This window comes from Gopherus evgoodei, chromosome 9 (assembly GCF_007399415.2).
Source record: "Gopherus evgoodei ecotype Sinaloan lineage chromosome 9, rGopEvg1_v1.p, whole genome shotgun sequence".
NCBI classification, from domain to species: domain Eukaryota; kingdom Metazoa; phylum Chordata; order Testudines; family Testudinidae; genus Gopherus; species Gopherus evgoodei.
In genome coordinates, this window is record NC_044330.1 from 45,569,833 (window position 1) to 45,594,098 (window position 24,266).

Sequence of the window (24,266 nt, forward strand, 5' to 3'; positions counted from 1 at the left end):
CTGTTGTAATATCTGGACTTGTTTTACCCGCAAGCTTTTCTTGAGCTGTAGTTCGCCTGATGAGTTAGCTTTAACTGCTGATTTATGAAAGACAAAATGAAATGTAAACAATAACTCAGTGGTAGTTGAGTACTGTCACCTGTTAGTGTATTTCTGTTCTCCAGCATGAAACGGTAGGGGTCTACCCCACTGCACTTAGCTTTTTACAAACAGGTGTTTCACAATCTGTTCTCTTTTTCAGTTGGCCACTGGGTTGCACATAGTGCAGAGTAGATGTTATGTGAAGGAAAACGTAGTTGTGTGCTAATTGTTGAAATTCTTGTGAACAAATCATGAACTTTTCTTTTTGTACCTACCCAGGGAACTCATAGGGCTTGTCTTCACTGCATAGATAATTTGAGTCACAGCCACATACAAAAACCCTTAACTGGAGTGTGGGGGTATAAGCTAGAGCTCATGTGAGCACAACTGGTTGGCTGCTAACATGAGCACTCTGCAGTGGGGATGCAGGCTGTGTCCTCTGAGTGCCACTAGTCCTCCAATGCCTTCCCACAATTCCCCTCATATGTCCAGAAAGGACAGACAAATTCTCTCACAATTCACTGGGAAAGAAATACTAGAGTAGCTCAATTTACTACAAGTCTTAGTGCTTCTTATGAGTGAGTGCAGTGTCAGTATGAACAGAGCAGCTTAAGTGTCATTTCACAGTGTGACTGCTCTCACTCATGTGAGGCTAAATTGAGAGGAGTAACTTGAGTGTAGATAACTTGAGTAAGTTCTGCAGTGAAGACATAGCCATATATTCTTGGCATGTGTCTTGCTTGCAAATACTCTTTCAAATCTGTTATACCCAATAGTTCGATCAGATATAGAGATGACAGATTTTGGAAAGGCTATCTTTCTTAAAGGCACAGTTAGGAACATGAATGTACATCCATCTATTGTTTATTATTTGATTTTAAACTTTTGAATGAAGTCTTTATTTGGATTGTATCTAACAACTGGTTATGTTTCAAAGTAGGAATTTAACATCCTTCATACTATGTCAGTTGTCAACCTTAAGCCATGAGAGAATTCTCTGATTAAAGTGTAGTGTGATTGGATACAACGTTTGGAGGGGAAGGGGGACGAAAAGACACCATATATCGCTGGAAACTGCTACAGTTTAAAAAGGAATGATTAGATTTTATTTGGAATTCTTCAGATGCAAGTATATGTAGAAGACATAAATTGAAAAAATTATATAATGCATCCCTTCAGTAAAATTAATTCAGTGAGCTTTGGCAAAAAGGGAAAGAATCTGTAAATAGCTAACATGGATTCAGCTTTTATATTGTATTATCAATAAACATTTGAAAAAGTAGAAACAAATACATTTGCATACCTTAAACATTTACAATGTGCAGGGCAGCTGAGCTGGCTGAATGCTGGGAAATTGTTCACGAGTATTTTCACAAGATCAGAACTGGAATTTGATCTGACCATGCTCAAACTTTCTTCCACCTTTCCAGCAACTCTTGTAGAATCATTTATTGTTTGTACAAATGTTTGTGAAGGAGCTCTTCTTTGTGTAAACACAGGAATGCATGCCCGCTCGCTCATCCATCCCCCTAAAATGTGTATACAAATAAACATATAGTCCCTAGAATCCTATATTCACATTCAGACACTTAGTCAAAGTGTAAGGTCATCACCCAGCAATACTTCTTGTATTGACATGGTGTGTTTGGGAGGAAGAAAGTAAGAGTGTTTTAAAACTCCTGGCTTTTTCCAACAAAATGAATAAATATAACTTTAAATTAGAGGGAAGACAGACACTCAGAGTCTCTCCACTCTTGGCTTTTGGCCCTCTTTCACCACAAAATGCTTTTCATAAACATCCAACCCTGGCTTGCTCGGTTCCTGGTCCTGTGACAGCACAATCTTCCTCCGCTATAAATTAATTCTTCCTCCAGTTCTCCCATCTTCCTATCCAAACGGCACTACTTTCCCACCTTCAGATCTCACACCACCTATCTCTCGCCGTGTAACATCTTGCTGATGTCAAAGTGATAGCCAAAGTTCAACCATAATCTCCCATCTCTTCCTCTTCCCCTTCTATCACTTGCAACCTCCTCTGCCATATAACCACCATCACCACCAAGTTTTCTCACTTGCTTCCCTTCCAGCTCCTCCTTTTGCCTTGTTCTTTAAATTTATTCATTCTCTTTTGGCTATGACACTGAAGTTATTCTTGCCGACATCTCCAATGACGTCTTCCTAGCCATATTTTGGGGCCACTACTCCATTCTAATCCTCCTTGATTTGTCTGCTGTGCTTCATGCTCTCATTCTGAAAATCTTGTTCTCCACTGTCCTTTTTTATTCCTTCATCATCTGTCTTGGCAGGTCTTCCCCTGAATGAGGACTCACTGTGGACAGCACACAAATAACCCATGGGCTCAACTTTGTTCATAAAATAATATGAATTGAGTGACAAATCAGTAAAAAATTCATGATGTATTCAGATAACTTACCAACAGAAAAAGGGCATATCTGGCCAACAAATGAGGTTATTCACAACAAATAATTCTAAAAGAAAGTAACACACTGAAATTCACCATGCTATGCTAGTGCTGCTTTCAAAGCATTTAGTCCTCTGAAGATCACCTCATGAGAGCTGGGATTACTGAAATCCTCCTGTTCATGTGTAGTGGTCACTTTTTAAAATTTTAAAATTTTGCCTTAGACAACATTAATTCAGCATTATTTGTATTGTGGTTGTACCTGGAGTCCCAGTCATGGACTTGGGCCACATTGTGCTAGGTGCTGTACAAACACAGAACACAAAGATGGTCCTGTTCCAAAGAGCTTACAAACTACATTTCCTAATGCTGCATTTCAGAGGTAATCCCTATATTAAATACAGTGAAGTTACTAAAAATATAATTAATTAATTAACTGAAATGTAATAAATAAAACATAATATAATATCAAGATCCAATGTTGCCAGTTCTCTCAATTTTATCACAAGTCTAGTGTTATTTGGAGTCTTCTTAAAGCCTGAGCTCCTGGAGCCATGTGATTACCTGAGACTTGCAGCTTTCAGTTTTTTAAAAGTCATGGCTGTGGAGAAAAGCTTTAAAGCATGAACCCTAAAGTCTCAAAAAACAGAAGAACAATGTAAAAAGAATCCAAAGTGTATTTTTAAAAGAAATATGACTTCTGGGGGCTTGACTCTTGGTTTTTGAAGGTTTGGGGTTGGCAGCACTAGGACTGGGGTTTTTTTTAGCCAGTGGTAACATTGACACATGTTTAGTACAACCACTGTTCTTTCCTATGTGAAAGTCAATGCTAAACTGAACATAACCAGACCCAATTCTGAGATGATGAGCGAAAGAGAGACATGAGTACGCAAACACCAAAACCAAAACACATGGGCAAGCAATGGGCATGCCCATCGAAGTGCAATAAAATGTTAAATACTTATCAGAGTTAAGTTTGTAGAATAAAAAGTAAATACATGTTGAAAAAGAATTTAAACCATGGTAGGTCCTTTTTAAAACCGTGCATCTTAAAATACCAATTTTGCACAGTTAAACCCCAAATTAGAAATGTATCGGAGAATACCCTTTGCTATAAAGGCAGAGAGAGAGGATTAAAATGTTAGTCCTTCCCCTGTAAATGTTAAAGGCAGAATTTTCTAATGTATTATTTAGCGCTTGTTATGTAGTGCATTAAGCAGTCACTGCTGAGACAAAGGCTTTTAAAAACCAACAGCCTCTCTGATAGCATTAAATCGTACCTTAGATTTTTGGTTAAGTCAATATAAAAAAATGAATTAATACAGTTCAGCCTACCTGATTTATAGAGGCCAATCAAGTTACAATGCTAGGCATGGCTAAGTGAACGAGGGAAATAGATTTACCTGAGTGAGGTCTTAATTTAATCAGCTGGCCCAAGAGAGCTGAAGTCAGCAGGCTGGGATGATATAAACCACAGTAAAGAAATAGAAGTAGAGCTGCCTTTACCACAGTTGAAAAGGAGAATGGTAGTGATGGAAGGGGAAGCTAAGCACTCTCAGAACACACCTATTTTAGTGATTTATTCTTAATTTACTTTAATGACCCTCTGAAGGTTGTCTGTTTTTCCTTGTGTTCTCAGAATACTTTCTAAATGTTTACCACATTTCCCCCCCTCCTTCTATGAACTATGCCACAAAGTTATTATTGAAGAGAAACTATGGCTACTGTATATGCTCTATAGTGGAACTGTGAATGCAGCTGGAGGGGCTAATCTATTTCCACTGCGTATCTGCCAACATCCCTTCCCTTCATTCAACCTTGGTTCAGTTCTAGACATTATTAGTTCCTCCCAGATTAATGCTGATATTATGAGACAGATGAAGGAATGCTTTGCGTTTATTTTACAGTTTAGATTGGTGAAAGAACAATATGTATTTTCCAATACAATCGCTCATTTTTATTATGAAGTGAGTTTATTGACGGTTGTTGAAAACTACTGACTTGCAGACAATAATCTCAGTTTGCATTTACATTTCTGGAATCTGTTCCAAGAATTTGCTTCTATAATTTGGAGTTATCGTAAAATCGGGCTGTAGCTTAATCCGTATTACAAATCTATGCATTTGTTCTCTGTGCAAATATACATTGCATTCATTGTTTTCACAAAGTATGGACATGAACAATGGCTGCTAATTAATAAGCTGTTGTGATTTTTGCTAGACATTTAGGTGTTTTCAAATGAACTGCACTCAGTATTGGATGAAATGGTAATTTTTCTAACAGTGGTAATAAAAAAAACTCAAGGACAGTAGGATTTCAGTACTACACAGAAGTAGATGTCTTTATTTACTTGGACTTTCCAAAACTACCATCATTAGTCATCTCATTGTTTTAAAAGTCCACATCTTATGTAGGAATCCACCAAGGAAATCATTTGTAACAAGTTCCATGCAAGAAGAAAATGGTTTCATATTGACTTCATTTGCACTTACCCTTAGAGATGCTGGGTCAGATTCAGCCTTGGTTTCCACCAGCCGACATCGATGAACTGGATGTATTATGCCTCATGCTCCACTTGTGCACGAACATGCACACGTGTTAACGTGCACCCGTTACAAATTAAGACTTGCACATGATCTAATACTTATTAATCCAAATACATCCATCTCCACATGGAGAGGCCAGGCAGCAAACATACTCCAAAGCATGTTTCAATAATCTGAATGGAAACAAATAGGACAGCATGCAAGCAGCACAGTAGTGCTAATAAGAGTGAAATATCAAAAAACACACCCTAAGGCAAGATCTGCAGGAAGAAACAGAACCACAGACTGTCACAAAGTAACTTCAGGAATGAAAAGGAATTAATGGGTTTGGGTTCTAATAGGAAATTTGTATGGGGAAGAATAACAGTGCTAAATTGTTAATACTTCAATCTTTAAAAAAAAGAAACTGATTAATGGCCAGGAAAAGTAATTAAACAAAATGGGAACTGACCCTGCTAAACAAGATATTTGCTTCAACATGGGAATATTTGTAGATGTATCTGATTGGTTTGAGGGGGAAAGGTATTTCAAGTTTACCTTCTGACTCGTTTTTCTCAATGAGCCTGATTATGCACCCATAATGGGGAGCAAAAGGACATCCCTTTACTGTCCGTGTCATCTACCCCTTCAGTGAGGAGATGCATCGGGGACAAAGCAACTTATGTCAGGCTGCTACATCCCTACTCAATTCACATGAGCAGAAAGGTTAGGGAATAGTGGAACCTTGGCTCCACCTAATACCACACTGGTCAACACACAGCTATATCAGTGTGTCAAAGGACACACATTGCATTAGGTAAAGGGATGGTGCTGGGTACATTCCCAGGTCCTAGAGAGCAAGGGGAAACCAGGAAGCAGAGAGTGAGTGAGTCAGTCTGCTCCCAGGGCAGCCCACCATCACAGTGCCCCATACAAAGCCACATCTGACCTCTAACATTATGATTTAAAGCATGATTGACCTTACATAGTGCCATCAATTGCTAATCCAGTACCACAGGAGAAAAACATCATTGGCCTATGGCCAGATCCCATTGCACTTGACATTGTGAAGTTGGATGAGGGCAGTAGAAGGAAACAAAGTTTTGGAACCTTCCACTAGAAGGTACTATACATTAGAGCTGGTTGTGAAGTTTTTTGTGGCAACAGTCTCGGTTTCAATGAACTTCCACTGAAACACAATTGTGTTGGAAATGTGCCTCATTTCCTGCCAGTGAGCCCAGGCTTTTGGGGCTTCCAGGCTCCTTGATATGCAAAGAGAAGGCTGGAAGCCAGCGCTGGAGCACGGGCTCTCAGGATCTCTATGCTCTCAGCTCTGCAGCGGGGGATCCCATCTCCATGGGGAGTTCCCAGGCTGCTCCTGTATTTCAACCAGCTCTGCTATAAGTACTTTTAGTCTTATTCCCACATGCTCAGATGAGAGCATCTGTGATACGTCAGAATGCTTACGTCAGAAGGTGTTCTAGTAATAGACATTGTACTGAGCCTCCCCTTAAAATGGGCAAGTGACGTCATGTTCTCTTTTCTTGTTTTTTTTTTGTTTTTTTTCTGTCAGATGTACTCAAAGAAAAGAAGGCCTATTCGGAAGATAGGAATGAACCAAAACCAACTGTGAAAAAGATTGACACCACGGCTACCATAACCACAACCAAGTCATCTTCTAAACACGATCTAGCCGGAAATGCAGGCAATCTAGCCTCTAGTTCCTCATTTTTCATTGTAACAGCACTAGCGATTTTGTGGCACTGTCTGTCGTAGCTGCATTGTATTGCAACAACTGTCCAAGAATTTGTGTCGATTGTCATTTATACCTACAGCCTTACCCAATGGAAAACAAAGTCAAATGGCTCTCTAATATTATATGGTATGTTAGAATGAATGCTTTAAAAAAGTCTGAGATTGGCTGATAGTAATTGTCAGCACTTACACTGTGTCTGAAGAAGGTCCTTGATAATATCTTATCCACTCAAGATATAAAGGGAATGATGACAGGGGATCTGAGTAGTTTAAGTTATTGGGGTAGAAATAATTAACACTAAAATTGTAAATTACTATATTGGTATTTTTCCCGTTTTACTGGGTAGTTTCACCGGTTGTTTCTGTTTGTTAAATTCTTGCAATAAGTTCAAATGAACGATCATTCTTCTGGTGCAAGTTAATACAAATGGTATTTCTCTAGTGAACAGCTAATAACCTATGTCTACAGTGGTGAACCATGTCAAGTGAAATACTCTCTACTAGTTTCATAAAGTTCCTAAGTGGTCAAGAAGGTAAGAGCATGTTTGACCCTTTTGTTTTCGCTCTTACTGTTTAGATTTTAGGACACAATATAAAAACACATATGGTATGTTTGTAGTGTGTAAGTATAGTTGCCTTTACCATTTAAACAAATTTTTAGAAACACTTAATGTTTTACCGAGGCATATAGACAATGAGTTTCCCTGCCACACAAAACTTCATTATCATATGTTCAGAGCTTACTGGATGAATGTCTGACAAAGGGAAACATAAGTAAACATTATAATGTTTTAATCAGCTGAATGCAGTTATATATGAAAAAAGCTAATTTCGTTCAAACGTATTTTATCTGTTTCCTGTTGGAGAGGACCTTGTTTCCACCTCGGTGTCAGAGATATAAAGTGTTTGGATTCCTCTTGCCCAAAAAGTGGTCTCCATGAATTGTAGATCTCTAAACTACAATATGTTCCATAAACCATGTATTATTTAATTGTTTACTATTTTAAATTGTGCTATCACAATAGAAGTAAATGTAAAACAATCTGAAATCTAGAACAACCTTATCAGTCATTTCTCACTTTGATTTTCTATACTAGACAGTGTCAGAAATCTTCATTTTATTGTGATGAGAATTTTTGATTTAAGTCAAGGAAACACTGACGTGTTTGGAAACTATGATGGAAAGGTACTATGATGTAATTAGATGCGTTGAGAACTAATATGTGTATTTTCTGACAACAGTATTTATAGTGCCATTGAAAATATATACATACGGTATGGTATGAGTACAGTGATTAATGATAAATATATGAAGCATTGGGATTGTTAACATATTTTACTTAATTTCATAACTATTTCCACCATTTAATGGCCATTTTCATGCTGCAGGCTGTAATAAGATTTAATGTAAAGACATATGCCTTTAATTTTTTTTGAGGGGTGGGGGAGTAAAACATCTCTCTTCAGCACTTAGATTTATACAAGCACTGACATTGATTCAAGAGACAAACCATATATCATATCAACCAAGTCCTGGGTGTGACAGTATAGAATAGGAGGGCAGGATATCATTGTACTTGTGTGTGTTCATGCGGTGTTAGCAAAAATTACTAATTAGCTCTATATTCGCAAAGGAGGAGATTTGACATGTTTGCATTTGGTCTTTAAAAATGTGTAAGTGCACAACTGTATAAGCAAAAGCTTACACATGTGGAAACTGAGAGTGGTCACCTCAAGCAGAGTCGCATTCCAATTCTTTTAATGCTGGAAGAACAATCTGGCACCACCAAGACAAAAAGGAATAAGATGCTTAGAGCATTATCATGAAACATTCAGTGTTGGAATTCTGACTTTTCAACATGTTAATGAGTTAATACCATCAAGTAGTGAGTTCACATTGTATTAATGAGAATGAATCTTGCAGACATAGTATGAAAGTTGCTGTCATACAGTTTTTCAGAGTTCACTGATACAGTAAATGAACAGCACCAGCCTATGCAGTCATACAGTAAAATTGCCATTTATGCACATTTTTACAGCCCTTGAGTCCTTTCAGAAAAGTGTACGTTCACATGGGCAGTTATGCAAGTTCTTCCTTTTGTACCTTGAAGTGATTTCCTAATTCTTTACCGTTTCACAGGACCAGATGAGATACCTGCCTTTAGACAGCTGTATCTATGATTAGGCACCTAAATATGAGTAATGGGTACCCAAATGCTGATTTAGACACCTAGGGTGAAATCCTCAGCTGGTGTTAATCAGCAAAGCTCCATTGAAGTCATTCACAGATGTACACTGGAAGAGGATCTGGCTGTTAAGTCAGTATTTTCATAGTTGAGAACCTAAAAATCAATATTTAGGTGAGTATATCAGCGCTTGAATACCTCAAATGTATATTTAGGTGCCAAAATATGGATCTGGGTCTCTGTGTTTTGAAATTATCTCTCCAGATGTGCAACTTCTAGCTTGTGAGAGAGTTTGAACATCCACAGCATATCCGAGTCTGCTTTTTGAGAATCGTGCTGTAAGAGTCATTGTGCTGGTGGATCAGACTACAGCGATCCATCTATCCTAGTATCATATACCCAAGAGTGGCCAGTACCAGTACATCAGAGGAAGGTGCAAGAAACCCTGCAGTAGGCAGTTATGAAATACCCTGCCCAAAGAGAAATTTTCTTCCTAATCCCCATTAGCTGGAGGTTGGTGTAGACCCTGAAACATAGTCTTGCTAAACTGAAAGATTAAATATTTTAATCTTTATTTTGATTTATAAATTTCCATGTGTCTAGTGTATTACACAAGACAGTAGTTAATCCAGCCCCTTTCAAACTAACCAGACTAAAATAACACTGCACAAACTGTAGGGAGAAAAATTCATCAACTCACTTCACTGGATTCAACCCATATTTTAATAAATACAGATGGTACAGGGAAGGAAAGGGAGAAAAATTTACTATGGAGAGCTCTCATCAATACTTTTCACATCAACATAACTAGAACATCTCCTACTGAATTTAACACTTTAAAGAGAGTAAGGGTCAAACTAGCATGTAACACGTTCATAGTGTACGTCAGAAATGTGCTGCAGCTTTAAAGACGTAATAGGATATTATATCTAACACATTACAAAGCATTTTTCTTCACAGGTGAGTTGGAGCTGAATAGAGGAATATTCTTCATTAGGTATCAAATTCACATCCAAATAAGGCAAAAACAGCTAACCATATCCAACAAAGGGAGTACAGTATATCTTTTCAGATTAAAAATGAGATGTGAACATAGTTTTGCCAAGCAATTATAAATTTTATTTAGCCAGTGCTCTTTTATGTTTGTTGTTTTGATATAATCTATTTTTGCAATATCCAACATTGATGAATGCAAAGACTGGCACATTGAGAACTTGCTCATTTGTGGGTTAAAATGAGTCTGCTGAGGGTTTTGTTTGTTTTGTTGGAGTTTTTTTCCATAGTGATGTGTAATTCTTAACAGAGAGAGTGAAATTGTCTGATGTGCTGTCGCCACTTTGCACTGCACCACTAATCTATCCTGGGCCAGAATATAAAGGTTATGCTCCTGTTAGGGAGGATCATCCCTGCATAAGGGAGATGCTCCTGACAGCATTGAGCCAGCAGAGAGAAAAGTGGGTGTGGTTGTTGGAGGAAATGGTGTGTGGCTGAGATGCCTTGCTGATCCCCAGCTGTGTTTTCAACCTCCCTGGGGCTACTGAAGCCTTGCTGAAGTGCGAGCAGCCTGAAGGTACAGGGAGAGTGGCCCTGCGAACAGTTGCAGCAGGATTTGCAGATTGCAAAGGTACTATTAAGGCAGCTTTATGCTCATATGCCCTTACTTGCACTCTGTACAATTTACCACACCTCAGCATCTGGCCCATAATTTCTAGCCTACGTATTGCAACAGTAAGACGTATTTTCAAGTGCACATGCTATTGTGTCATTGCATAGAGAAATTTAGGACTCTGGCTCAGTAATGAATCTTTAGAGGTACAAATAATATCTGTCTGAGCTCTATAAGGGCTGCACAGCAATTACTATCTACTGCCACATTTATTTCAGAAGATCTGTGTATGGGGATCGGGTAAGATTTCCATCTCTCTCCATGTGCTCCATCTGGTCTGTCATTAACCCAAGTCCATTTTCCCCATGCGTATAGAGCCTTATTTTAACTGTTAACAAGCATTATAACCCTGGTTCAGCAAGCCATCCTTTTTTAGCACAGCACATGCTTAAATTTAAGTAGGTCCCATTCATATCAATGGAATTTAAGCATGTGTTTAAGTGTGGTAACTGAATAGGAATGGACAGCAATAAGCAAAGCTCCGAGTTTGGCTGAAATTGGCTGAATTGCACATAACTAATATGTGGGTGAAATTTCACCCATCAGAGAACCCCCGTAAGGCCTATGCACTGTTCAAATAGCACCCAAGCTGTTCATAAGCCTTTGCTCATCCTCTCTGCACAGAGACAGATTTCACTCTGAATAGGAAATACCATCTGCAGTATAATATATTTGCCATCATCTCTCACAATATCATTGTTGAATTTTCAAATAACCTAGGAATAGTATATGCTCAAGTCATATAGTGTCTACTGCAACACTGTGCTGTTAGGGTTACTGCTTTTAGTGGCACATGGCATGTCTGTCAATGAGCCGTGAAAGGTGGATCAAAATTTGGCTTTTTTAGCTGTGACATGCTCCCATCAAAAAGAGAAACAAAAAAAACCCCACACCTGCCACAGTGATAATGTTAGATTAGCTATTCCATCTCCTCAAAAGTCCAGAATTCTTCCCAATCATGCATTCTCCAGCATTTTGTCCTGTCAATTTCTAATGATTAAATTTTAATTTGCATTAAATATTAAGACACTAAAAAAGTAAAAAAAATATTGCCCAAGATAGAAAGTGAGTACACTTAAAATTAATTCTGGTTGTAGAGATTATAGATTTCAGAATGGTTTCCTGGACTTCAAATGGGGAACACTGCTATACTCACTAATATCTCCAGAACTGGACCAACTTTTTTAAATGCACCGAGAGTATATCACCACATAATGTGTATGTGAGAGTCTAATTCACTGGACTCAGAAAGAAGTGTAGAAATAATGGGTGCATTAGATTTCTTACTTACGAAAGCTAATATTTCTTACTTCTGATCAAAGTGTGCCCCCTTTTTTGGATTTTAGGGCAGGTATTCACATCCATCTTGTTCAAATGTCTTTTGACAGACAGACTTACCGCAATGCTGCTACAGTTCTGAGAGGAGACTCCAGGACACAGCTGATCAGCCACATTTTCATGCTGCACCTTTGTGACTGAGATTATATCAAATCCTTACAATGGCACAGTATTGAACATTTTGGGCTTTATTAACATATTAGAATGGCTGTTACTCTACAATAGTGTGATTTTCATTTATATATGGATATACACTAACTGAAATCTATTGGTGCTTTTTATGCAATACAGAAAGTACTTCATTAGATAGCAGGTATCAACTGCTAATGTTCTCATATCTGTGCAAAATGCATTAGTACTGCCTTGCACAAGTTCTACAGTTTGCACTTTATCATTATAGTTAATCTTTAGTAAATTGGCCAATACTTTGTAATTATAATATTAGCATCTAATTTAACAGCATCTTTAAAAAAGCATTTGTTGCATAATATAAGCAATTAACATTTATTCACTTTGTCTGTAACAGGGGGATATATAATTTATCCATGATGGCCTTTCTGTGCACCTAATTAGTACCTGGTTGAATTATTCTACAAGCTATGGACATTTAATTTGACCAGTAATGTACTGCTAGTTTTATAAATTCCTTGCAAATATACACTTGTATAATTACTTTTCAGCTAAGTAGAAAACAATGTTTTCATATATCTTCTGGGTTTACAAGGCAGGCTTTTAGGCTGCAATAGCAAGAATAGGTACTGACATTTTTCATGCACTTTAAAAATGGAATTAGTCAGATACCTCTTTTCCATAATTCATTATAGTATATCAGATTTATAGCCTGCTTTATTCTGTAATGAAAAAGAAAGCAGTGAGACATCAAGAACATACCTCCTAATGAAATTCCGTATCTGCATATTCGTATGTTAGGAATTTCTGCTGATCAGAGACTATATCAAAAGTGTTGCAATACTGGAGTGTCAAGGATATGATGTTAAATTTGTAGAAATTGGATCAGACTGATTAAGTGACATAAGTAAGTTTTTAGTTAGCTACATGTTCTATTTAAATGTGCAGTAAATTGAGCAAGATCACTTGGTCTTTCAAGAAAGGAGATCTGAGACAAACTTTCCAGCAAGAATGCCAACATCAGACATTTGATTTACTTATTTCATAAATGTTGTGGTAGCAGAGGTTCTGAGGCTTTTCCATGTGGTTGTGAGGACGACTGTTAGGAAGGGGCCAGATCCCCTCCACTGGCTTCAGTGGAGCTATGCCAGTTTACACTGGCAAAGGATCTGGCTCAAGAACATAAAATCCTTCCCAAAGAGCAGAATCTTATTTCAGGCACAATTCTGATATTATATTATGAAAATTCAGAGTAACTCCATTGACTACAAATCTCGCTGTTCTCGGGTTTTATACTGCCACCCATCGCTAGAGTATCTCTGCACCTTCCCCATAAAATCAATAGCAATAGCCCCATGGGGATACTTAGAAAAATTAATCTGAATTATCTAACAGTGTGAATTTAAAATGAATTAATCTTCTTGCATTAAATTCCTGTTTAGAACCTAAACCAAATTAAGGCCACTTTATTTCTGAACGAGAGTACCCACACAGGGGTTTAATTTAGTTTAACTAATCCACTTTAAATTCACACCTTTAGTTAATTCAGATTAACTTTCCAGAGTCCTCTTGTAGACAAGTCCATAGAATCTCTGATACTTCTCCCTTTGGGGGTTAAAACTCAGCTTGGGATAGGAGAAGTAGAGTATTCATATTGTGAGCATCACTCATGGTGGAAAAGTTCTCTCAAAGAAGATTTTGCAGCATTTCCTAAAGACAGTCAGACTGGATTTGCTTGATCTCCTCTGGAAGATTGTTCCATAGCCAGATCTACTCAACAAAGAATGTTTTGTCCCCAGCGTTCATATACTTCATTCTGAACTTTGTGACCTGCATTGTCCCATAGGAGCACGGTGGTCACAGATCAAAATCTGGTCTTTGATGTAGCTGGGGCTTGCTCTATTATTGCTTTGAAAAGTCGGACCAAGGTCTCATGCTCAGAGCAGTCTAAATCATGGAGATGGTGGGTATCCGCATTCCGTACCAGTTGGAGCTTGCGTATCTTCACATTCAACTTCAGATACAAGGAGTTACAGTTATCCAACCTGGTTATAGTAATCCAGCCCTGAGGTAACAAATGCATGGATCGCTGTGGCCAGCTCCTCATCTAGGAGGAAAAGACACATTTTCCTAGCAAGCTGGAGGTGAAAAAAAGGCTTTTTGGAAAGTGATACTACCTGGTCCTACAAGTTTAGTGAGGAGTGAAACAAGACCCAGGGCGTGGACTACTTCGACCTGGATTCCACTGGCTACAATGATTTACACTGAAATCAGAATCTGGCCTGAGAGAAGATTGTGCATTTTGGGAAGGGTTTCATTTTAATACGAAATTGAGTAGAATTCTGCCCACTTGACCGGAAAGGGAGTGACCATACATGGGCTATTTTCTATTTTTGAAAAGAGCAATGAGACAGCTCATGCCCTATGGATGATGAAACATATATGGGCAAAACACTTAGGCAAGTTTCATAAACAGTACCCAAGAGAAGCAGTAATAAGACTTTTCTTGTTCTCTAATTGGAAAATTAAAAACATTCATTTGATTGGAGCTTTTCTAATTCCATGTTAGCAATGAAGAATGGATGGAACGTGTTCCACTACTTTCCAAATGTTTACTGGAAAAGGCTGATATAGCAGCAATACTATATAAAACATTTATTGTACCTCTTTTATTATATGGGACAATACTAGAATAAAAAATAGAAACCAGTATACTAAACCTGCAATATACAACCATTTATTGTATTTACTGTACTTTAATGTATCAAAACTAATATAGTATGAATGTTTACAATACATCAGGAGTAGAAGTTACAATAAAAAATCCTGCTTTGTTATTTAGGCCTTTAAAAAATTAACTTATGGTCTCTTGGTCTTCTTTAATTCACCTTCCTTTATGGATACTAATAGCACATTTATGTTTTTATTTTACATTAATTGTATTGTGTGTATTTTAAACTCCAAAGTACATTGTTTTGGCCCTAAGCTATATTCAATCCCTAGTAACTATTCACATCAGCCGAGCACTTGTTTTATTTTCAAAATTTTTACTTATATTTGATTGAATTAACTCATCAACTTTCTTCAGTTTGTTTTCAGTACTGAACCTGAAAAAGAGTTTTTAAAAAGCAGTCCAGAATCATTGGCTTAATAATAATTAGCAAGGATTCTTTGAGAAATTGTAATAAATTATGTGATTTGTAAAGGACGGTGATCTGTGAATGGTAATAAAAATACATAATCCACAACAGGATCTTGTGTCCTCTATTTGAATTGTCTGTAACTTTTTTCTGGATATTTTTCATCATCTTTATTGTAAGTTACAGAACTGATAAAATCTATAATAAAAAGATTTTAACCTCTTTATATTGTACTTTGAATGACGGATACAGAACTTTAGGATTGCTGAGAAAGCCTGTTAGGTCACACTTAGAGTATGTCTGCTCTGCAATCAGGAGGGATGATTGCAGTCTGTGTAGGCATACCTGAGTAAACTTTGATCAAATTTGTTTGGGAATGCCTAACTGCAGCGTACACATACCCGTAGGTTAAGAAATGACCATTTTCTTTAGTATATAGCAGTTTTCTCACTTTCTTGCCATTTATGCCACTAAAGAGATGTACAGGTGCCCATCTGCTATTCTGGAATTCTTTAACATAACAGCAGCAAAGAATCCTGTGGCACCTTATAGACTAACAGACGTTTTGGAGCATGAGCTTTCGTGGGTGAATACCCACTTCCTCAGATGCGCATCTGAGGAAGTGGGTATTCACCCACAAAAGCTCATGCTCCAAAATGTCTGTTAGTCTATAAGGTGCCACAGGATTCTTTGCTGCTTTTACAGATCCAGACTAACACGGCTACCCCTCTGATATTTAACATAACACAAAACTGGCAGCAACCTCTCAGGAAAACTCCAGTAAATCTCTACCATTAATGCAATCAATAGACAGGACTCCATAAACAGTCACCCCCACCATGTCCCAACCACTTCATTCACCTCAACATAAAGACAGGCCTTGGTATATGTGTGCCCTTTGCCAAATACTGAATTCAGGTTTATGAAATGTAGTCCTATCCTATCTTACTATCAGCCAGTGTATGTCCAGAGATAGAAACATCCCACTTTTGTCACCAGTAGGCACTATGGTGCTATCTTTCTGCCTTGGAAAGTGAAACCAATCCTAGATTTTTCCCACCAGGTGGCTGACTATTATTGATCTATCTCAGTCATTGCTTTGCCACAGAAGAGATAACAAAGGCAGACACCCCCATTTTGGAACACAGTTTTAAATTCTTTTAAAGAGTATCTTTTTTACCCTTATGTCAGAACAGTCTCCTTCTTCTGTTAAAGTAGCTGGCTAGACATCATATCTGTTTAATTTATTACCTTTATTTTAATATCTCCATGCTTCCTCTTGTCGTAATTCTTAAACGGGTTGTTTGGCAGAACAGACCAATGAGCCACAACACACTTTTGAGCCTAGTTCTCCAGTTACTGTATATAAATGACTCCTCATCCTCCTATCAGTCCAAGTCTTTTTGTTCTTATTCAGATTATTTTCCCAGTCGAAGGTGCTTTGAGTTGTGCCTTTTAAAGCATCTCTTGCCTCCATGCATACTTAGTTAAAAATGCTTCCCATTCCAGGTCCTGCGTTATAGGTAAAAGCCTCAGCTTCACAGTCCACACAACACGGTCTCTGCTAAGCTGAAGGTTTTTGACCCACATTCCCAGGCAATAGCAGCTTCTCCTCTTCTCAGGAAAGAAGCTTGCTTGCTCTTTGAAGCACTGGTTTGTAAAAGGCCTTTTTAATTTGAAAACTCTCACATTCATCCTCCAGTTAAGCAGGTGTCTAAATCTGTGGAACTGCCTCATTCTGAAGTCCAGACTCACTTCACTTCAAAGGACTTTCTTCTTGATTACATTAAAAAGATGTTTCTTTTTACATTTCAAAATAGAAACGTTATTTTAAAAGCCTGATTCTCTTCTAATTCGATAGTCATTTCCCAAAAAAATATACAAGCCCCCAGCAAGTGTGATCAGAAGGCTAATTCTTCCTAATGGCAGGCCCAAACTCTCCAACACTACAGAGTAACATACCCTCCTGCTATTCTAGTGACAGAAATGATTGTAACACTGTATGAACGGTGTGAGGCCTTTGTCAGCAGTCCCTGTAGGGGCCCGAATAAGTCCTTTTTAACAGAATAGCGACATTTGGCTCAAGGAACTGTCTGGATGTGCAGAAAAGCCTCCCTCACCCTGGAAATTCCACTGTGATACAACTCTAAATTCAGTGAAGGGCCTTACCAGAATTAGGGCAAGTAATAGAGGAGCAATCTGGCTTCTTTTCTGTATAAAGATTTCCTTTCAAACTGTGTTTGCCAGCTTCATATCTTGAAGGAAATAGTCACTTTGGAAAGAACGCTCATCTAACGATCTGGAAACCAAAAATTATCTCCTGCCCTCCCCCAAGACTTTCTGCTTCGATGAGCAGAGACTGATTTTATTTACATTTATTGGCTCTCCAGTGAGATTCAAAGTTAACTTTACAAGACACAAATAGGAAGGTGTTGAATGCCACTGGCAACAATAACCCATACCCTAAATGTGCATTTAAACCTATACATTACCACCGTCACTTCTTGCAGCCCCATTTTGAAAAAATGCCATCTCTATGAAAGGATTCATTTTTCCAAAGAAAGAGGAGATTAACCTGGACCGGTGTAGTCTGTCCATTGCCAGTGGCTACTCAGTAACTATTTAAAGGCTTTTCTCACATGCCTCCATTGGGCCCAGATCATATTCTGAAGAGGAAAATATTCACACAGGAGAGAGAAAGCAACTTCCCACACACAAGGTTACCACTCAGTTGTTCCACTGGGGTTGCCCAGGCTTGCTCCACTGTGGAAATGGCTGGGGTTCATCCAAGTGGGGGGAGTTTGGTTTCACAGATCTTGGGAGATCCATGGGACCATACAACTGGTTTCCAGACCCTCTAGCTAGCCATGCTGCTAGTGTTTCCCCAGTGACTATGACCTGCACTGAGGATTGGGGAATGCCACACGGCACAATGCTGTTGCTGCCATGTGAACCACCGTCCCCAATCCCTGCACTGGAACTAGTGTTCTATAGGATGAAGAGAAAGGGAGATGCTGCTGCCACGGGACCTGCACTTCCCACACTACTGTTGAGTTCCCTGCACCCAGAAGCAGATGGGGCCTAGCTCCTTAAAGACTCCACAGCATTACAATAATCCATTAGAAAAGGGGGAGGGGACTTTTTCAGACATCCCAGCACTTGATTCAGATTTGAACGATATCCCCAGTTCTGAAGCAGCAAGGTAACTCCAGAGACTGATCCCTTTATTTTGTTACACAAAATGCTAAGGAGGCTGCATCCATTTGCCCAGTTTGAAGTGGTCAGATTTTCCGTGTTGAAAATTAACATTTTGTTATAGAGCAATTCAGATCTGCACAACCTGAAAGTGTCCTAGTCTTGTTGGATTTAAATGGGGATTTCTACTCACCTATCAACAACTAGCCCCCTACTACACCAACACTGCATATTGCTCTCTTTCACTGTATATCACCAAAAAATGATACAAGGGACTAGTAATAGTGATAGCAGTTCTGCCAAAGCACAAGGGCCTTCCCACCTGCATGACTGGTTGATCACAGCTTTTCCCTCCAGCAGATTCAGCTAGCAGTCAGTCATCTCAATTCTTTCAGCTTTGGTTCCATCTTAAATTGAATGTAAAGCTCTTGAGCCACTTTTAGTGCCTCTGTTACATTATGGCCTTTCTTTAAATACAAAGAAAGCTACAGTGGTGACACTACCTGTGGAAAAAGTAACCAACTTCAGAGAAGTGACCACAGTTCATTGTTTGACTGGGAAAATGGATCTCAGAGTATTTTACTCTCACCAAGGTCACACAAATTAGTGTCTGAATCACAATCAGAACTTAGGTCCAGTTTCTAGTCCTGTGCATAATTCACTAGAACACAATGTTCACAGACAAGTTCATTAACTTCTCTGAAACTCTGGTTTTCTGCTTGTAAAGTGGAAATAATATTTACCATAGTTACTATCTGAAAACACTAGGAATTAAAGACTCAGCATGTGCCAAGTTACTATCCAGTGTTAGCTGACTACTTGTACTCCAAACAGGAAATCTCAGTGGTAACCGTGTTGTCAAATGTTGACTTTCTAATGTCATCTACATATTATGTCCGCAGCCACAGATATGCAAGTACGTTGTAATAGCCCCTTTTTTACAGAATAGAAAATTTAAATGCAAAACAACCCTGGCACTGGCAGCAGTCATAGATATATAATGGGGAAGTATTTGTTCCAGTTTCCTTGATGCTGCCGTCCACCCCTCACCCTAGGGCAAAAAAAGAATGTGAAATATGTTTCATTCCTACCTAAATACCAGCCAGCCACACAGCCACAGGAAAAGGCAAACAGTGCTTCCAAGCAATGCCCTTTTCACATACTCCATTTTCATCATGGCTTAGGCAAATCATTGCCACCAAACAGGAGCAAATTAGGGAACCTTTTTGCTGTTGAATAGGGAATATCAAACTTCAAATATAAGATTATGTAGGGCAAGCTTCCCTCTCTAACTTAGCAGGTATGGCTACTGTGATCTCCGTTGAATGCCAAGACTACAGAATTGATGTAGAGGAGACAGAGTTCAAGAGTATTTTCTTTATAGGACAGGAACTATTTCTCCTGAGGTTTAGAGTTTCTCTGTGAATCTAATTGGCATAGCAGGGGGACATGTAATTGGCCCAGACAATCAACTGAAATGTGCCAATTACTTCCTCATGACAATTACTGGTGATCAAATTTGCAGAGTTAAATAAATGAGTTATAACGACAGCAGCAAGCAAGAATACTCTTAGGAGATGGCTCTGACTGGGAAACCATCACTAGTATCGGCAAACATCAGAAAGGGTCTCGGATTCTATTCTGACGGGGTGAGCAGCGGGAGACACTTTTTAAGGTATCCTCAAACCCCCTACTATTTAGTCCTGTCTCAGTGCAGGGAACTGGATTAGCTGACCTATGGATGTATATGGCAGCAAATATAGTACAGCTGCTGTTGGCTGGAGGCAATTCCTCCAAATAGGTCTAACGCTTCAACAAAGCAGAATCTACAGCACGTCAGAGTCACTACAACTCAGTGACGTGCAGTATGTTAATGTTAAATATGAACATAAGGCAATAACGAGTGTTATTTCTGTTTATAAGCACACATTTTCCAATTGCTGATAATACTAAAATAGCTGACAACTGGCATGTAATTTACAAAATATTTTTGATCACACTGATTTTTCAGAAATGAAGGCTAACGCTGTACTCCACGTGCAGCCAGAGCATTGTGTTGTAACATTTAACTGGAGCCCACGTGCCTGTTTGGGCATAGCTCTGTTTCAAGAATGCTAAGCAGAGGCACTCACCAGTTAAAAACAAAAACGCTTGACTCCTATTCAGGCAGAACATTTCCTATATACACTTGCAGGTTTTTCCACTTAGAGAAATAAAGTAGGGTGATTAAGTTAGTTAAGAGGCCATTTAAGCACCTCTTTTGCTTAACTTCCAGGCAACAACTTATTTTGGTTGCAAATGAGGGCAGGATAGCAAGGGCTAGTAACAGACTATTGTAATTGGGAATGAGATGTTGTTGTAGTGGTTTTGGTTCCAGGATATTAGTGACAAGAAAGGTGAAATGATATCTTTTATTGGACCAATTTCTGTTGGTGAGAGACAAACTTTGGAGAAGGCAGACAGGCAGACACAGAAAGTGAGAGACAGTAACAGTACTAAGGTGAACTCAAACAAGAGTTAGAGTAGAATTATGAATGTCAGGCTAATCTTTCTGTTTAGCAAAGGATACAACAGAAGATATCCAGAGCTTATCCCTGACCTTATAATATAATATAATATATATATATTATAACCCTAAGTAATGGACTGCAGAGGAAATTGTTTTGTGATTGGAAGCAGCCAAAGATTAACACATTGTAGAAAAGCATCCAGCCAAGATGGGAGAGAAGAGGTTTCTTGGCCCAAAATTAAAGCTTCCCAGTTGTCTGCTTCTTGGCAAAACACAGTGAATCCTCCCATCCAAGTCTGAGCAGAGCTTTGGGTAGGAGCCATGATTACTGTGGCCAATCTCTGCAGCTGTAATAAAAGTTTTATCATCTCAAAATAAAAATCAGAGGGGAGCCCTGTTCATTAGGACAATCTGAGCCCTTGAAGTTCCCAAGAACACAACTGCCATGTCTAGTGGAGCTGTGGGTGTGTGATGTAATGGGAATTCTGGAGGATGAGAGAAAGATTTGTCTGGTGGCTAAGGCACAGCTACTCTGGATTTACACTGTGTGAAGTTAGAATCTGATTACTGATATTCACAAGCAAAAGTATCAAGAGAGAACCCATTCTGCGAACACAACGGAAGAGCATAAGACACTCATCAATACACAGAATGCTTGAAATAACAGAAGAGGAAGCCACTTTTCCTTTGGGATACCTTTCATTTATAGAAACAACCATTCAAACGTCAAAAGTCCAAGGAAATCAAGGACAGTTTCTCAGGAAATCCTCTAGGGAAGAAGAAAATGACTTGCAAGGAAATTTCTTCGGCTGTGCTGAAGGGAAAACTGTGTCCTGAAGGATTTTATTTTCTACATTGAGTGTTTTATTTTCTTGCTGGCCTGTGTGCTCTAATTTCCTTTTAAAAAACTAAAATAGAATTTAAGTACAGTTTGAAACAAAGTACTTTCAAATCAAGAAATCAAACTGTTTCCTTTAGAAAATGTCCAAGTGAAGAGTTTCAATTGTCAGAATTCTGGTGATTTTCTTTTCCAACAGAGACAATTCAGTGAACATGAATTCACAAATGTTTCAGTCAATCCAAATCTTCATTTTTGGTTAAAAAAGTTTTGGCTGAAATATTATATCCAGCTCTAGTGCCTAACTCTAAATGCTCTATAGATTTGCAAAAAAATTATTTTCCCTTTTTTAAAAGGTCTTTATAATTTTTGGAGAGTGATTTCTCATGTATGCTTCTCCCATCCGTATCCATACATATATATATATATATATATATAGTTTTCCATTATTTTCTCTCCCTCAGCTCATTCTTTTCCTCCTGGGCTCTCTATATTGTTCTTCATTGTGTCCAATTTCAGCTCTATTGTTCATCCTGTTGGATTTCTGCTCTCTGCCCATCTTTGCTCCTGCTTCATTGCTATCTGCTCAGGAGGGGAAGCTCATAGACTCTAGGACTGGAAGGGACCTCGAGAGGTCATCGAGTCCAGTCCCCTTCCCTCATGGCAGGACCAAATACTGTCTAGACCATCCCTAATAGACATTTATCTAACCTACTCTTAAATATTTCCAGAGATGGAGATTCCACAACTTCCCTAGGCAATCTATTCCAGTGTTTAACTACCCTGACAGTTAGGAACTTTTTCCTAATGTCCAACCTAAATCTCCCTTGCTGCAGTTTAAGCCCATTGCTTCTTGTTCTATCATTGGAGGCTAAGGTGAACAAGTTTTCTCCCTCCTCCTGATGACACCCTTTTAGATACCTGAAAACTGCTATCATGTCCCCTCTCAGTCTTCTCTTTTCCAAACTAAACAAACCCAATTCCTTCAGCCTTCCTTCATAGGTCATGTTCTCAGGACCTTTAATCATTCTTGTTGCTCTTCTCTGGACCCTCTCCAATTTCTCCACATCTTTCTTGAAATGCGGTGCCCAGAACTGGACACAATACTCCAGTTGAGGCCTAACCAGCACAGAGTAAAACGGAAGAATGACTTCTCGTGTCTTGTTTACAACACACCTGTTAATGCATCCCAGAATCATGTTTGCTTTTTTTGCAACAGTATCACACTGTTGACTCATATTAAGCTTGTGGTCTACTATGACCCCTAGATCTCTTTCTGCCATACTCCTTCCTAGACAGTCTCTTCCCATTCTGTATGTGTGAAACTGATTGTTCCTTCCTAGGTGGAGCACTTTGCATTTATCTTTATTGAACTTCATCCTGTTTACCTCAGACCATTTCTCCAATTTGTCCTGATCATTTTGAATTTTGACCCTGTCCTCCAAAGCAGTTGCAATCCCTCCCAGTTTGGTATCGTCCTCAAACTTAATAAGCGTACTTTCTATGCCAACATCTAAATCGTTGATGAAGATATTGAACAGAACTGGTCCCAAAACAGACCCCTGCGGAACCCCACTTGTTATACCTTTCCAGCAGGATTGGGAGCCATTAACAACTACTCTCTGAGTACGGTTATCCAGCCAGTTATGCACCCAGCTTATAGTAGCCCCATCTAAATTGTACTTTCCTAGTTTATCTATAAGAATATCATGCAAGACTGTATCAAATGCCTTACTAAAGTCTAGGTATATCACATCCACCGCTTCTCCCTTATCCACAAGGCTCGTTATCCTATCAAAGAACGCTATCAGATTAGTTTGACACGATTTGTTCTTTACAAATCCATGCTGGCTATTCCCTATCACCTTACCATCTTCCAAGTGTTTGCAGATGATTTCTTTAATTACCTGCTCCATTATCTTCCCTGGCACAGAAGTTAAACTAACTGGTCTGTAGTTTCCTGGGTTGTTTTTATTTCCCTTTTTATAGATGGGCACTATATTTGCCCCCTTCCAGTCTTCTGGAATCTCCCCCGTCTCCCATGATTTCCCAAAGATAATAGCTAGAGGCTCAGATACCTCTATTAACTCCTTGAGTATTCTAGGATGCATTTCATCAGGCCCTGGTGACTTGCAGGCATCTAACTTTTCTAAGTGATTTTTTACTTGCTCTTTTCTTATTTTCTCTTCTAAACCTACCCTCTTCCCGTAAGCATTCACTATACTAGACATTCCTTCAGACTTCTCAGTGAAGACTGAAACAAAGAAGTCATTAAGCATCTCTGCCATTTCCAAGTCTCCCGTTACTGTTTCCCCCTCCTCATTGAGCAGTGGGCCTACTCTGTCCTTAGTCTTCCTCTTGCTTCTAATGTATTGATAAAAAGTCTTCTTGTTTCCCTTTATTCCCATAGCTAGTTTGAGTTCATTTTGTGCCTTTGCTTTTCTAATCTTGCCTCTGCATTCCTGTGTTATTTGCCTATATT

The 24,266-nt window shown here is 38.7% G+C and overlaps 1 protein-coding gene across 2 annotated transcripts in view; it reads left to right on the top strand.

Moving 5' to 3' along the window:
* The window catches only part of LOC115657579 (glypican-5-like), a 651,971-nt gene extending 636,616 nt beyond the window's left edge, over nucleotides 1–15,355 (top strand). For both annotated transcript variants that reach the window (XM_030575622.1, XM_030575623.1), the window contains one exon: nucleotides 6,602–15,355. In XM_030575622.1, coding sequence (XP_030431482.1) covers nucleotides 6,602–6,804 — 203 coding nt within the window. In that variant the 3' untranslated portion in view covers nucleotides 6,805–15,355. The remainder of the gene's footprint in view (nucleotides 1–6,601) is intronic.
* Nucleotides 15,356–24,266: the final 8,911 nt, after the last annotated feature.